Source organism: Oryx dammah, unplaced genomic scaffold (genome assembly GCF_014754425.2).
Source record: "Oryx dammah isolate SB20612 unplaced genomic scaffold, SCBI_Odam_1.1 HiC_scaffold_27, whole genome shotgun sequence".
NCBI lineage: Eukaryota > Metazoa > Chordata > Mammalia > Artiodactyla > Bovidae > Oryx > Oryx dammah.
The window spans coordinates 4601537-4617898 of record NW_024070211.1 but is presented as its reverse complement, the minus strand read 5'-3'; the positions used below and the strand labels follow the sequence as shown (position 1 = coordinate 4617898).

The 16362-nt window shown below is 54.6% G+C and overlaps 1 protein-coding gene across 5 annotated transcripts in view; it reads left to right on the top strand.

Moving 5' to 3' along the window:
• The window catches only part of ECE1 (endothelin converting enzyme 1), a 123808-nt gene extending 108507 nt beyond the window's left edge, over nucleotides 1-15301 (top strand). For 4 of the 5 annotated variants that reach the window (XM_040229509.1, XM_040229510.1, XM_040229507.1 and 1 more), the window contains 9 exons: nucleotides 1100-1210; nucleotides 2724-2822; nucleotides 3419-3496; nucleotides 4989-5092; nucleotides 8227-8337; nucleotides 9131-9198; nucleotides 9883-10073; nucleotides 12616-12711; nucleotides 13390-14014. In XM_040229509.1, coding sequence (XP_040085443.1) covers nucleotides 1100-1210; nucleotides 2724-2822; nucleotides 3419-3496; nucleotides 4989-5092; nucleotides 8227-8337; nucleotides 9131-9198; nucleotides 9883-10073; nucleotides 12616-12711; nucleotides 13390-13566 — 1035 coding nt within the window. In that variant the 3' untranslated portion in view covers nucleotides 13567-14014. Of the gene's footprint in view, nucleotides 1-1099; nucleotides 1211-2723; nucleotides 2823-3418; nucleotides 3497-4988; nucleotides 5093-8226; nucleotides 8338-9130; nucleotides 9199-9882; nucleotides 10074-12615; nucleotides 12712-13389 lie in introns of all 5 variants that reach the window. The other variant, XM_040229506.1, reaches the window with a different exon arrangement.
• Nucleotides 15302-16362: the final 1061 nt, after the last annotated feature.

Sequence of the window (16362 nt, the reverse complement as noted above, 5' to 3'; positions counted from 1 at the left end):
TGAGTGCTGACAAATGAAATCGCTCCATTACCACCAGCCCAATCAAGGTAGCAAGCGTGTCCATCACCCATTTGTCCAGAGTGCTCTGTGTAGGAGGCTCCCTGCACCCCCATCGGTCCCCCCATCAGCCCTGTCCCCCCAGAGGTGGGTGTGATGGAGCCACACACTGTGTGGGCTTCTTTCGCTCAGCACAGCGGCAGTGAGATTCACCCATGTTGTGTGCATCCGTCCCTCCTTCCCCTTTTGTTGCCAAGTCGTGTGCTGTTGTATGAAAATACCACATTTTGTTCATCCATCTGCCTGTCGACCGGCATCTGGGTGGTTTTCAGTTGACGGCTATCGTGAAGCAGGCTGCCCTGAGCCTGGGTGGTTTTCACCACCTGTTCTTCAGAGTTAAGAGGACCGGCTTCCTCTGTAGCACGGGGGTTTGTGTGATCAGGGCCACCGCTTCTGGTCACGCAGACTGTCCACAAAGGCGGCCTGGGTGGAGGAGCAGGCGGGGCTGAGCCCAGCCCGTGCTTGGCCCCAGGCCCCAGGCCTGGGAGGCTTCAGCCCAGTCCCCAGTGCATCTTGTGGGCTGGCGGGCTTGCGGGTGAGACCGAGGTCGGATGAACCTCGGTCATCCCGCCGGGTCCCGGTGGCAGCTCTTTCTCCAAGAGGCTTTCAATGGGGCTGCAGCCCTTCTGGGGTTTTCTGTGACTTGGGGGTAGAAAGGGAACTTCCCAAGATTCTTTGCAACCAGGATCTTTAGCATCCTCCAGGAGAGAGGCGGGGCGTGGGGTGTGGAGTTCAGCATGTCACGGTTCCGGCGGCAGGGCCACTTCGGACCAGCGGCTTCCCCTTGTGGACTGTGTCCTCATCTGCCTCCCAGGCCCATTTCGGTGGCTCTGTAGGGTACCTCAGCATCTGTGGAGTGCTCTGCAGGAAGCGACTGATGGCAGGGATTAGGGTGATCCCCGGGCCTTTTGGTCCAGTGCCTACAGTCACTTCTGCTGGGTCAGGAAAGGTCTCCCTCAAGTTCTGGACAGAAGCACGGACCCTGCTGTGCCACTTCCTGGACAGACAGTACCAACTAACCCTTCTGACTTGTGTTTTCCAGACGTGTCTTCCCCGCTGGAAGTTTTGCGTGAGTGACACGGAGAACACCTTGGGCTTCGCTCTGGGCCCCATGTTCGTCAAAGCGACCTTCGCCGAGGACAGCAAGAACATAGTAAGTGCCCCCGCCCGCACACGGAGGCTGTGACGTCACACCCGCCACCCCCGTGAGCCTGCCAGGCCATGCTCTCATCTGCTCTGGACTGGCCCTACCCTGGGCCAGGGCTCCAGCCCTAACTCCAAGGTTCCATTTTCCAAAGCCTTGCGTAATCTGAGTTACCTACAATAGAAGATACGATCACAGTGGCAGGCACTTTGTCTGTAGGATTTCATGTAGCCCTCCCCGCTTCCCAGGGAGGTTAGTCTGGCCGTCTCCACCTCCAAGGGTAGGCAGGGCCCAGAGAGGTCATGTTGGCAGAACAGCTTGACATGAAGTGGTGGCGGGCACAGGACGCCCGTGGCTGAGCACCTGGAGACAGCTGGGCCCCAGCCCCGATGCCGGCTTTGTCTCTTCCTGGTGGGGGTCTTGGGACAATACTCTGACCCCAAGGACATGGAGGTGGGCACGTCCATCCCGCAGGCGGAGACTGAACGGCATTGTGCACAGGACAGCAACTGGAGCAGAATAAGGGCTCAGGGAGGGGTAGCTGCTGTGTCATTACTGTTGCGGTTCAGTTGCTAACTTGTGTCCAACTCTTTGAGACCCCACGGACTGCAGCACCCCAGGCCTCCCTGTCCTTCACTACCTCCCAGAGTTTACTCAGACTCGTGTCCATCGAGTCAGTGATGCCATCCAACCATCTCATCCTCTGTCACCCCCTTCTCCTCCTGCCCTCAGTCTTTCCCAGTATCAGGGTCTCTTCCAAAGAGTTGGCTCTTGGCATCACGTGGCCAAAGTATTGGAGCCTCAGCTTCAGCATCAGTCCTTCCAATAAATATTCAGGCTTGATTTCCTTTGGTACCATTTTTATTGCTAACTTTAACTGCACAGATTTTTATTTGCAGTCAGAGGTTAGCAAACTGACTCACACCTCTTACGTGACCTGCCTGTTCGTGGCTGATGCAGATTCTGAGTCAAGTTCTGTCCATCGTGAGTCTGTCTGCTCCTCCTGCTGCCCGACTCCCCCTTCCCCTGCTCCAGAGTCTTTTTCAGCCTCTGGATCTGCTTTTGACATTCATCTCCAGCCTGAATAGAGTCTTTCTGGAACCACCCCTCAAAACTCGGCTTCTCTAGATTTTAAAGTCCAGTCCATCCTAAAGGAACTCCATGATCCAGTACCTCTGAGAAAAGATACATGTCCTAACATTTCTGAAAAGAATCGCAGTGCACGGCACACAGTAAAGGCACTGATAAGTCCTACCGTGAGAGTCTTTTCCAGTGTTCCCAGAGCTTGCCCTGAGTGTATTTGACCAGGGAGCCCTGTTTATAGAAACCCGTCTCTTGCAGGATACTAGTGTTCAGAGGAAGGAGGTTGGGGTACCGTGGCTGTGGACCCCCTTCCTCAGCCCAGCACCTTGGAGCACAAGGCCTGGAGCCAGGATCTGAGTTTAGCCCCACAGCATCCTTCTCCATGGGATGCCCGCTGCCCATGGACAAGTTCAGTGCCCACACCTGATTGTCTCCTCAGGCCGGCGAGATCATCCTGGAGATCAAGAAGGCGTTTGAAGAGAGCCTGAGCACCCTGAAGTGGATGGATGAAGACACTCGGAAATCGGCCAAGGAAAAGGTGAGGCCGGCCAGGAGCTGGGAGGGGCCCTGCACAGAGGGCCGTGACCTCCGGGGAGGAGGTGGACAAAGGAGGGACTAGCCGGTGAGCCCAACATGGATGCCATGGGCAGTCCAGCATGATGCGAGGAGAGCCATGAACACGTGGCTCGGGTTAACGACTGGGCGAAAACAGACCGTGCTAAGTGTGCCAGGGGGGGTCTTCCCTGGTGGCCTAGTGGCTGAGACTCTGCGATCCCAATGCTGGAGGCCCGGGTTTGATCCCTGGTTGGGAAACTGGATCCGACGTGCAACTAAGACCCAGCACAGCCAAATAAATATAATTTTTTAAAAAAATGTGTGCAAGGGAGAGGTACAGAGTGATATGACGATGGATTGGACATGGTCCAGCAGCAGCAGGGAGGCCACGGAAAGCTTCCCTGGAGAGGTGACATTGAGGCAGAGATCCCAAGGATAAGGAGGAGTTAGACAAGAGAAAGGAACATGAAAGCCCTGAGCGGGGAGGGGCCTGGCCGCTTTCCCTGGGCCCCGACCTTGAGCCCGGCACCCACAGAGCCCTGCCGAGCGCCCACTGTCCTGTGTGTCTCTCCTGCCCAGGCGGACGCTATCTACAACATGATAGGCTACCCCAGCTTCATCATGGACCCCAAGGAGCTGGACAAAGTGTTCAATGACGTGAGTAGCTCCCTTGCACGCTGCCCCCTTGCATTCCTGAAATGCCCCTGAGGGACCTCCGCTTGGGAGAGGGCAGAGGCTGATCTGGGTGGGCTGCTGGGGGCACCATGACTGTCAAGACGTCTTGAGATGAAGTGGTATGGGGTCTGGGGATGGGCTGGGCTCCAGGGGGCCGATCTCTCCTCCTTCCTCCCCGGGGCCAGCCAGTGGCCCCTGCCTCCCAGGACCCACCAGCAGTCTGTGGCCAGCACAGCACAGTCCGCTCCATTCAGTGAGTGGGAGATAATGTGGGAGGGGGGCGACCAGACCCTAGAAGGCATAGAGATAATCTGCATCCCTTAAAGCGTCAGAGTGGAGCCCCCTGTGCCTCCCAGCCCCCAGAGAAACCGGGACCTGCCTCCTGTCCCCCTCTTCTCCCCACCTCCCCGGAGAAACCTGGGCCTCTTCTTCAGACCTTGAAATGCTAATGGGAAGGAGGAAGCCTAAACCCCAGATGCACGTTTAAGCTTAATTTAGGCAGCAGGGTAGTTGATACGTCCCTGGTGGTTAGAGCTTTGGGCAAATCACTCCGTTAAATGGATTGTACTTCTGCCCTGAACGTTTTATACCTTGTAATTGAAATTTGTGAATTCAGGCGTTTGTGAAATTATAATAACGTCTCGTCGTGGTTATATTTAAAATCTAAGAATATGAAAATTACGGCTGAGAATATGGGACTCATCCGCAGCCTTTTTCCTTGAGAATAATTTTAGATGCTCCAGGGTATCGTGATACAAGGTGAGGGGCTCCTGGAGACAGCCCAGGCAGACCCCATCTGGATTAGAGTCTGAACCCCAAGGGCCTGGCCTTTCACTGGAGCCCTGATGTAAAGAGCAGGTTTGAGACAGAACCTCACACCTGTGGCAAGAGCCGAAAGGCCAGGCTGAGTGGGGAGGAAGTGTGCAGTCACGCCTGCGCCCTGAGAGTTCACAGATCCCAGCTGGATTTATGAGATCCGTGCTGGCCAGAGTGGCAGCTACTAGCCACAGATCCCTGCCTTAGTAAATTAACATCAATTAGTTCATTAAATTAAAAGGTTGTACTCGCCACATTTGAAATGAGCTAGAGCCGTATGCGGCTGATGCTGACTGTGCCTGACAACACATGCGTAGAACCTGGACATCGTCGCAGAAAGTTTTGGACCCTGCTGGACGTATTGCCCACCCAAGGCCCTGGCACGATGGCAGGGGCTTCCTGTTGCCCCGAGACCCTGCTGGGCCGCCCTAGGTGAAGCTCTTAGTGTGTCCTTGAAGGGAGAGGGCGCCAGCCCCCGGCCAGAATGAGGTTCAAGGAAAGCATCCCAGCCTGCAGCCCTGAGCCCCCTGGTTTTGTCTGCCCTGCGGACCAGTGCCCAGGCCACGCAGGGTTTCAACTTCCTCGGTTTTAGAAGATGGGGTTTGCGTTCGAGGACCTGAGCGTGCTCTGACCCTGTGACGTACTCCCTCCTGCCCAGTACACCGCCGTGCCAGACCTCTACTTTGAGAACGCCATGCGGTTTTTCAACTTCTCCTGGAGGGTCACTGCCGACCAGCTCCGGAAAGCGCCCAACAGAGATCAGTGAGTCCCTGGGCCTCGCTGGGAGGACGCTGGCTCCTGCAGGCGGGTGTGGGGGCCCAGCGCTCCTTCAGCCTGAATCGTGTGCAGGGATGTAACTGTCCTGACGGCCCTCTGTGTGTGTGTGCGTGTGTGTGCGCGCGCGCACGTGTGTTCAGTTGTGTCTGACTCTTTGCAACCCCATGGACCATAGCCCACCCGGCTCCTCTGTCCATGGGATTTCCCAGGCAAGAAGACTGGGCTGGGTTGTCAGTTGCTGCTCCAGGGGATCTTCTGGACCCTGGAATCAACCCCGCTTCTCCTGAGTCTCCTGCGTTGCAGGCTGCTTCTTCACTTGCTTGAGGCATTAGGGAAGCCAAAGGGTGAAAGCCTCTTCTTTCTCTTTGCCCCTGGTTCCCCCTTGTGGACAACAGGGGTTTGAACAGCTCTGTTTCCTCTTTTCCTGTCCTCAACACCCTAAACATACAAGAAAGTGGTCTTTTATCTCCAGAATATGGTGCAGGCACTACCCCAGTGTTGTGAATTTACTAGAAGTCTTTTAACTTAAACTTTTCCATTTAAATTAAGTCTCCTACTCATTAATGTATCCACGCTTAATGCATCTCTGTGGGACTCACCTGGAGGAGACATAGTACTAGCTAGGCTCTCAGAGAAAATATCCTTTCTGTCTCACTCCACTCCCCACTGGTCCTTCATATCAGAACAATCATTGCCAAATTTTTCATTAATATCTACCATCGGAGCCTCTTCTACGCTCAAGAAAAAATCACTGAACCCCCAGAAGCTTGTTTATGGGGATTATACTGACTTTTCTGAAAATTTTATGAAAAAGAACAGTTTTTTTAAAGTTTACTAAAAAGAGAGGTATTGTTCTACTTTTTACAAGTTTCTTTAATGTCTGGCTTAATGGAAGATGGCAGGATTCTCACATCGCTCCTGCCTTCAGTCTGTTGCAATATATTGTTTTGAAATATGTAAAGATATTCTGGCCCTACACAGACATGTAGTTAGAAAAGGAAAGAATATTTTAACCGTCTTTTTGATACATGTGTACATGCTTCATTGATACTACTCCAAAAAGTGATGGGCAGTAATTTTTTTAAATTAATTTTTATTGGCGTATAGTTGGTTTACAATTTTGTGTTAGTTTCTACCATAAGGAAAATGAATCAGCTGTGTGCGTACACCTATGCCTGCTTTTTCGGATTTCCCATTGAGGTCAGCACAGAGCACTGAGCGGAGTTCCCTGAGCTACACAGTAGGTTCTCATCAGTTATGTATCTGATTCATGGTGTCAGTAATGTATGTATGTTAATTCCAATCCTCAATTCACCCCACCCTCCTTTCCCCACTTGGTGTCCTAGGTTTGTTTTTTACTTCTGTGTCTCTGTTTCTATTTTGCAAATAAGATTGTCTGGTTAATTGCAATGCAGAGTCTGAAACCATGCTCATAGACTTTTCACACTCTGTTACACTAATGTTTCATCAGTGTGCGTTGCACTTTGAATGGATCCTTCCTCTACCCATGCATGACTTTGTAACACCATGCATTGGTCATCTGGAAAACAGTGCTTCACTGAGTTTCACATATCTTCCAAACAGTGGCATCTTCATTATACATTATATATCCAGAAAAAAAGTCTACAGCGGGTAATGTCGCTGCTGACCTCCAGAGAAAAAGTCTTTAAGTATCGGACAGCTATCAGGTTTGCCGTGGCTGACACCAGGTTTTCAAGTTTTTGCTTGAAATTTCAGTTGTTTTGAAACCTTGAGTTTTTATCGCTGGCAACAAACCGCATCAGTTGTTTTGCTTGAGGTGATGCGCTCACTGTGTTCATTTTCAAGAAAATGCCTGTCAAACACCCATCATCCTCTCAAGTACAAATGGCATTCCGTGAAAAAAAAAAAAACAAAAACAGAAATGCTGGGACTTCCCTGGTGGTCCACTGGTTAAGACTCCATGTTTCCAACGCAGGGTACGAGGGTTCGATCCCTGGTCAGGGAACTAAGGTTCCACATGCCACAGTGTTGGCCAAAAGATTAAAAAAAGAAATAAAAACAGAAATGCTTACAAGTGCTTCCCATCCGGTCACACAGACTATTAAGACACTTGTACTCAAGGGTCTAGGTTTAACGAAGTTAATTATTATGCTGCGTCATCAAGGATGTTCTTAAGTGAACAGATTTTATTTATTCATTTATTTTTTGGTGAAGAACATGGTGACCAACTGAACTGGTACCACTGCCTTGACTCAGCTGAGGCTCCAGCACTTTTACCCAGTGTTGCCTTTCCCCCATTCGTATAATGTCAACGCGGTGGGAAAGGTAAATAGCATCTTAGTATTTTAATGAAAATAGTTTCGGCCTCACAGAGCCCCTGAAAGGGAACTGGGGGCTTCCCATCTCATCGGGTATCCATGGAGCGCACTTTGAAAACTACTGAGAGATTCATTTTTGAGCCTAGAGAGTAATGACTTTTTAGTATAGAATGGTCCATTTTGTTCTTTGTGTTTTTTTGAGATGTTCAAGATTTTTAATAGTACAATGAAATGAAATATAAAGCAAGATTTCATTGTACACTTGCTAACACGGCCAAAGTTGATAGTTTCTAACTATCACCTGGAAATATCCAGCCTGGCAGGTGGAGGTGTAAAATGGTACAACCATGGTGGAGAACGGGGAGCTTTTTTCTCTTTTTTGGTTTTTAATTTTTATTGCAGTGCAGCTGATTTACAAGGTTGTGTTAGTTTCAGGGGAAAACAAGATGAACCAGTTAGTTCTCCATGTACATACATCCACTCTTTCTATATTCTTTCCCCATATAGGCCTCACAGAGCCTTGAGAAGTCTTGAGCCCTGTGCTCTACAGTGGGTCCTTACTAGTTATTGCATTCCGCTCTTTGCCGGGGTCTCACTGTTCCACTGTGCGATGTGACATCAAATTCAACCAATTCCTTCCTAACAGACATTTGGGTGTTTCTAGTTTCCTCTCTCGAAAGCAGTGCTACCTCATGCTTGCACGCCCTGGGCTAGGTCAAGGGGAATCCACACTTCCAGGGCTCCCGACACCCCCCAGTGGGCCGGCCCTGCCTACCGCCTGCTGTGGGGTCGAGGCTTCCACGTGTGTCTTGCTTGCAGGTGGAGCATGACCCCTCCCATGGTGAACGCCTACTACTCGCCCACCAAGAATGAGATCGTGTTTCCAGCTGGAATCCTGCAGGCGCCATTCTACACCCGCTCTTCACCCAAGTAGGACGCTCCTGGGGCTCCGTCCCATCTCCTCCCCACCCTCACAACCCCTCATCAGACCCCTCGGGCCAGCCTGGTAGCTGGGTCAGCCCACAGCTGACCCCGCCTCCAAACCTGTCTCACCGAGGGTTCCTTGTCCCACCGGCCAGGAGATGTTGCCGTGGAAAGAACTCTCACTCCCTGTGCTTTCCTCTGGGGTCTCCTAGACCTCAGAGTCCCTACACAATGGGAACTCGGGGCCCATCATGGAGGCAGTTCAGTTCAGTCGCTCAGTCGTGTCCGGCTCTTTGCAGCACGCCTGGTCTCCCCTGTCCATCACCAACTCCCGAAGCCTGCTCAAACTCATGTCCATCGAGTCGGTGATGCCATCATGGAGGCAGGAACCCCAAACAGGGGAGTGCCCCTCTAGTGATATTCTAGAACAGTCTCAGCTGAGAAGTTGGGAAGGGTGAGAAGTCTCAGAAGTGAATTCCCCACAGGCCTGGATCTGAACCCCAGGCTTGCTCTCTCCTGTCTTAGTAGCCCTTGGGCAAAGTGGCTGAACCATCCCACACCTCCATTTGCTCCCTTATAGTCAGTTACTGGGGCCTAGCTCTTTGCGCTGACCCAAGGGCAGTGCCTGGCACGGTGCTTGGAGTGCAGCAGGCACAGGCTGATGCAGCCAGCTGTCCAGGTTCTGACCGGCTCGGGGGCCCAGCTGGAGCCCTGCAGGACTCTGCTGTGTCTCCAGACTGAGGAAGTGGTGGGCCCGCCCCGCACGACAATACTCTCACCACGGTGTCTCCCCCCCCAGTGCCTTAAACTTCGGCGGCATCGGCGTCGTCGTGGGCCACGAGCTGACTCATGCTTTTGACGACCAAGGTACGGGCTCCCCAGGGTCCCCTTCAGATGCCATCCCCACCAGCTTCCTGGCGCCGCTGCTGCTGCTTTTGCTTCTCTGCAACTTAGCCTTGGCGACAGGAGGACATGGAAAGATAAAATCCTGGCCCAGGCACCTGCCAATCTGTGTGGACTCTCACAAGCCCCATCATTTCCTCAGGCCTCTATTTTCTCATCTGTAAAATGGGCGTGTTGATCATGTGATTGCGAGGACTGGGCAGGCTCACAGTGGGACACCCTGCTCCCCGAGGGTGTGCGGTGCTGGGAGGTAGTACAGCGCTCCCCACTGTAGTCAGTGGGGAGTGGACATTCCTCCACCACCCCAGAGACTTCTCTGGTCCAACGACAAGTAGAAGAGTTAGTACCTCCCCAGCTAACGTCCAGGATCCCCCTCATTGCCTCCTGCCTTGGGGACCCTGAGACCGAGAATGAGGAGGCAGGACCTTCCTGTGATCTCCCCCCTGCTGCTGGGCGCAGGGTCAGAGGCCCTTCACCAGCCTCGACGGTGAATCCAGCTCCACCGAAACTCTGAATGTGCGGGTCCTTAGTCGGGTCACGTTCCTCCCCCCCACACAGCCACCCCAGACCGACTGATGCATCCAGGTCCTTCAGCACCCAGCTGCGTCTCCCCTCCGCCCAGCCTGACGCTCCCTTCTGACCCCACAGGCCGAGAGTATGACAAGGACGGGAACCTCCGGCCCTGGTGGAAGAACTCGTCCGTGGAGGCGTTCAAGCAGCAGACCGAGTGCATGGTGGCGCAGTACAGCAACTATAGCGTGAACGGGGAGCCGGTGAGCGGCCGGCACACCCTCGGCGAGAACATCGCAGACAACGGCGGCCTCAAGGCGGCCTACCGGGTAGGACCCTCTGCACGCCCCACGCCCGGCTCTGGGTCTGTCCAGATGCTTCTCGGTTAAGAGTGGTGGGAGACAAGCTGGGGCATGCGCAACGGGGTCTTTGGGCCTCAGTGGCCACATCTGTGGAATGGGTGGCAGTGCGGACCGAGTGAAAGGGTGTCTGTGAGGCACCCGGCTCGGACCTGGCACACAGAGGCTGTGTACCCCAAGTCCAGCCCCCACTGAGGGTCACCAGAAGGGGCTTGGGCTGGACCCACCTGAAGACCTGCCTGTCCCTCCCTTTGCAGGGGAAGCCGCCCCTGACCCAGGCAGCAGTGGGCCCGGAAAGGGAGGGAGGGGGACACTGCTCACGGAGCCAGTTCCGGCTCCGGTCCTGGTTCTGGAGTGAGTCACTCAGCCTCCCTGAGCCTCTGTGCATGTGGCTGTGTTCGTCCCTGCATTGCTGGGTGTGAGAGAGATGGCATGTGACAGTTTGGGCGCTGGGTCTAGTCTGGGGTGGCCCTCGGCGATGTTGGCTGAGTTGGAAGGGAGAGATGCCAGAGGCTAAGGCAGAACCTCCTCCTCCTTCCCGTGGCAGCAAGCGCAGGAAGCCCGAGAGATGCCGTGTGCTGAGGCCTGTGGGCCAGGGCCCCCGGAGCTCTACGATTAGGTATCTCACGCCCGCTGTGCAGGCGACAGAACCAACCAGAAACAACCCAGAAACATCCGGTGACTTGCCCGACGTCTGTTAGTCGGTGAAAGTGTGTTGCAAACTTTCGACCCGCTGTGTCCTGTTTTTGATGCTGGCGGTTCTGGGACGAAACAGTGACGGGTCCTGCTCTCATGAAGCCCCCAACTGTAGCGGGTCAAGGAGGGGGAGGAAGGCAGTTCACACCTCCACGGATAAATGTGATGATGTCAGGTGCTGGTAAGATGAAGAAGACAAGACAGGCCAAAGGAATAAAGAAAAATAGGGGAGAGGGTGGTCGGGAGGCCTTCTAGAGGGGATGACCTTTGAACGGAGTCCAGTAGGGTGAGAAAGAGGCAGGGAAAGAAGAGTAAATGCCGAGGCCGTGAGGTGGACCCAAGCCTCGCACAGCCCAGGACAGGAAGAAGGACGTGGCAGGGATGGAGGGCATGGCCCTGTGCAGGAGGGGCGGCCGGAGGAGTGGCTGTCCTGGCTGCAGCCTCTGTCGACTGAGCAAGGACCTTGGGGTTTGTTCTGGCTGCAGCGGGAGCCACTGCAGGGCTTTACACAGGGGAAGGATCTGCGTCACCCTCTACAACCAGGTCAGCAGACCTACAGCCTGTGGGCCGCATCCAGCCCTTAGCTGGCCAAATCAATAAAAATAAATCAAAGTTGTGGGAGAGAGGGGACAGCTACACCCACTCATCTCCATGGTGCCTGTGATTGCTTTCATATATCAGGGTGTTCCTTGAGCTGTTGCAGCAGAGAAACTGTTTGGCTTTCAAAGCTGAAAAGACTTACTCTCTGACCCTTTCCAGAAAATGTTGCCAGCCCCTGCTTTATGAGGATGACCTGAGTTGCTGTGTTGGGAGGGGCTTGGAATTGGACCAGTTTGAGGTCAAGGAGACTAGTTAGAAAGCTGCTGTGAGGTTGTCCAGGCAAGAGATGGGCTAGAGCAACATGAAGGGTGAGATGTGGTTAGATTGAGGTTGTTCGATTGATTGAAAGAAGATGAATCAAAGGAGAGTCCTGGGGTTTGGGCCTGAGTAACTGGGTGGTTCAGTTCAGTTCAGTCGCTCAGTCCTGTCCGACTCTTTGCGACCCCATGGCATTGCAGCACGCCAGGCCTCCCTGTCCATCACCAACTCCTGGAGTTTACTCAAATTCATGTCCATCGAGTCGGTGATACCATCCAACCATCTCATCCTCTGTCGTCCCCTTCTCCTCCTGCCCTCAATCTTTCCTAGCTTCAGGGTCTTTTCTAATGAGTCAGTTCTTCACATCAGGTGGCCAAAGTATTGGAGTTTCAGCTTCAGCATCAGTCCTTCCAATGAATATTCAGGACTGATTTCCTTTAGGATGGACTAGTTGAATCTCCTTGCAGTCCAAGGGACTCTCAAGAGTCTTCTCCAACACCACAGGTCAAAAGCATCAATTCTTTGGTGCTCAGCTTTCGTGGTTGGCATCATTTACTGTGATGGGAAAGCAGTGTGTGTGTGTGTGTGTGTGTGTGTGTGTGTGATGGGAAAGCAGTGTGTGTGTGTGTGTGTGATGGGAAAGCAGTGTGTGTGTGTGTGTGTGTGTATCTTGGATGACCAGCTGGAGCAGTTGAATGTTCCCAAGAAAGGCTGGAGCTGGCAGGATGCATCTGTATTTAGGTGGAGGTGGTGTTTAAAGTTGTGGCGTTGAATGAGCTCCCTTCGGGATGAGTGCAGGTAGAGGGCGGCTCCTCTAGGCTGAGTTAGGCTCAGAGCTGAGGCCCAAGACCCCCAGAAGCCAGGCCCTGTCCTGACAGGGTGGATGTTCCCAGGTCTCCCCCACTATCCCTCTACTGCCACACTGTCACGGGGACCCTGAGCTCTGTTCTCCCCCCAGGCCTACCAGAACTGGGTCAAGAAGAATGGGGCCGAGCAGACACTGCCTACCCTGGGTCTCACCAACAACCAGCTCTTCTTCCTGGGCTTTGCACAGGTGAGTTCTTTAGAGAAAAACTAATACCCAGGCATAGTCTGCCATTTTGAGTTCCAGGAACGCTGAAAACCAAAAGGCAAATTTCCTTAAATAGAGAAGCCCTAGCTTGTGAGTGCATCCACAGGGCATTTACCCTGTAAGAAGGCGAGCTTCATCTCTGGAGAAACTCAAGGAAGGGTCGAGAACCCTGTTAGAGGAATTCCTGCATCAGGTAGAGGAGAGGACAGGTTTGCTTGGATGGCTAAGGGCCCTCCCAGTTCTGCGGTTTTAGAAATGTCTTAAACTCAAGGCATCCCAGGTTGTCCCTAGAGTTGGCAGTCAGCATGTAGCCTTCTGTTGGTGCCCAGAGCCACAAGGCCACGAGACAGCTGGTCCTGCCCAGGAAAGGAGTAACCTGGATTCAGTGCAAAGTGTTCAGACTGATTTGGGGGCAGAATCCTTTGCGCAGGTGAAGCGTAACGCAGAGGCCCGGGACAGACATTCAGCTGGTCTGGCTGCAGGAGAGGAAGCTGGGTGAAGGCCCCCTAGCCCTCTGCTTCTTCCTAACCCAGGTGGCAGGCCCGTCATGGGGGTCTCAGAGCCAGAGGGGCACTTATTTCCTTGTTACAGTGATGGGGCCAATCTGGCGACCTCGGGGACCCGCAGTGACTCTGCCCTCTCCTTGTCACCCTCTCACAGGTCTGGTGCTCCGTCCGCACCCCCGAGAGCTCGCACGAAGGTCTCATCACCGACCCCCACAGCCCCTCCCGCTTCCGGGTCATTGGCTCCATCTCCAACTCCAAGGAGTTCTCGGAACACTTCCACTGCCCACCCGGCTCACCCATGAACCCGCATCACAAGTGTGAAGTCTGGTGAAGGGCCAGGCACCCAGAGCCGAGATGGAGGGTGAGGCGGGGGCCGAGAACATGCCCCTGGGCCCATAAGACTGCTCCCTCCATCCGGCGGCCAGCCCCCTCCCCCAACACTGCAGGGTGGTCAGCCGGAACCAAGCCTGTGATGTGAGCTCTCACCGTAATCTGAGATTTGACCCCCTGTGAAGACCCAGTCATCCCAGGCACACGTGTGTCAGCTCTGATGGGTGTTGGGGTGTCAGGCGGGTTGCCTACCGGGTCTGGACACTCGCTGACAAGGGCAGGGGGGCCCAGCCCCCTCTGCCCACATGCAGCACCAGATATACCACAAATACCACTGTGTCAAATGCTTTAAAGATATATTTTTGGGGAAACTATTTTTTAAACATTGTGGAATACACTGGAAACCTTCAGGGAAATGATGCATTTAAAACACTTTTTTTTTAAGGAAAGGATCGGTATATTTATTATGTTCTGTTTTTCTAAATAACCTGTGGACAAGGGAAAGCCCCCCTCTCTTCCTTCCTCGCTACAAGACTGGGCTGAAGCAGGATTCCCGGCCACTGAGCAGGTCCCCACGTAGAGAGGTGCTTCCGCCCGTGGGGTGTGTGGTTCCAGCCCCCTCCCCTGGTTCTTGCTCCCAGCAGAGGAAGGGGCAGCTCTTTGGCACCACCTCCTGGGGATACCTGCCTCTGAACCTAGAGTCCATCAGTGGGGACCCCCCAGCAAGGAAACTCTGGCCCCCAGAGTCACACTAGGGGACTGATGGCTGTGTGAGGCCAGGTCTGTGCCCTCCAACCCAGTCAGGAGGTGCCCGAGGACCCTGGACCTGGGTCACGAGCCTTGCGAGGCTGAGACCCCCCGTCAGAGCTCTCTGCCATGCTACGGGGTCCTCTCTCCGTCCCCTTGCTTTTGGGCACCTCGGTCAGCCTGGGACCTGCGGCCACTCTGCAGCGCCCCATCCCAGCCATTTCGGAGTCTGCCTTGCACGCCTCTTCTCCTGGGGGAAGAAGAGAGGAGAAAGCAGCGCTCCTCGCCCCGGGACCCGGGTCCTCACTTGGGCTCCGACCTCCGCCACCTCCCTTCCTGGCTCCCAGGACCACAGCCAGCCCTGGCCTCCCGCTGAGTGCCTTATCTGGGGCTGCGCCCAGGCCCCCGCCCGAGGAGACCGCCCTCCGTGCCAGGGCCCACACAGTTGCCCCCTCAGAGGGCAGCCCCCTCTGCTACCCAGAGGCCCGGGCCTGCCTTTCAGCGGCACCGCGGTCAGGAGTCTGAGGACCCCCTGAACGTGCCCCGGGCTCCAGCCCACCCTCAGCTCTGGGCTGAGTGGAGACAGTGCTTGCCGTGGACCCTCCTCTTCTTGGGGGGTGCTCTGAGCCGGGGGGCTGGTTCAGGGGGCAGGCACGGTGGGTCTGGCCCGAGGTGTCAGGGCGCCGGGAATGCCGTCTCCTCCGCGCGGCCGCAGCTGGTCGGGATGGCCGCTTGGGGACGCCCCCACTGGGCGGAGCTCAGGCGTGGAAGGAAGGGGAGCCTCCACCCGCCTGGTGCCGCCCCCTCCCCGGGAGCTTTGGGCAGCCGCCCTCTGAGCCGCCCCCCTCGAGGGAGCCCCCCGGGGCCGGCGTCTCTGCGGGGACAGGGGTGCGGGGTTTGGAGCTGGGGATCTTTTCTTTTGTATTACCACGTTTCGTGGACTGTAGTTCTCTGCGGCACCGTTGTAACTGAAATAAAGTCCTTACACCAGGGCCATGTGACCGGGTGTGTCTTCCCCCAGGCAAGCTGTGTCCTGTGGTGCTGCCAGTGCCCCCCGGGGCTGGCCGCACCTCTCCCCAGAGCAGAGGCCTTGAGTGAGTCAGTGAACTCCGCTCAGGCGTGACTCTTTGCAACCCCGTGGACTATATAGTCCATGGAATTCTCCAGGCCAGGATACTGGAGTGGGGAGCCTTGCCCTTCTCCAGGGGATCTTCCCAACCCAGGGATCGAACCCAGGTCTGCTGCATTGCAGGTGGATTGTTTACCAGCTGAGCCACCAGGGAAGCAGAAGCTCTGGACCCTGACTAATGCCTGTGCCCACCTGGCCCCTCTTCTATCGTCACTAAGAGCATGTGAGGGCCCCCAGGGACCTCCTGGTAAAAATGCTTCCATTATCTTGGAATGAAGGATGTCATCACCAGTGCCGGGCCTCAGGTGCTTGGGCAGGGCAGGCAGTTCAAGGAAGAGTCTCTGACATACCCTCAAGCCTCTCCTGGGTTTACATAGATTCTTCCCTCTGCCTGCAATACGCTGCCCTGACTTCTTTTGGCTGATGAAAGCCTACTCATCCTGCAATGCCCAGGTCAGCATCACCTCTAGGAAGCCACTCCTGCCCTGCAGTCCAGATCAGGTGGCTCATACAGGCTTCCCTCTCCTACCAGACTGTCTTAATGCCAGAGCTGCCATAACAAAATGTCACAGCGTGGTACCTTACACAACAGAAATGTATTCTCTTACGGTTCTGGAGGCTGTAAGTCTGATATTGAGCTGATTCGTGCTGAGGAATGTGAGGGAGACTCTAGGCCTCCAGCCCGCCTCCCCAGGGTTTGCTGAGTGGAGACAGTACTTTGGTGCTGGTCTTTGGTGCCTCCTGGGGGTTTGCTGGTCCTCTTTGGTGCTCCCAAAAGTTCTCCCTTTATGTGCTTCTGGAAACATCCCTGCAGTCTCTGCCTTCATCTCACATGATGTTCTCTCTGTGTGTGTCTGTCTCTGTATCCAAATTCCTTTCTAATTTAATTTTTGTTTTATATTGGGGTATAGTCAATTAACA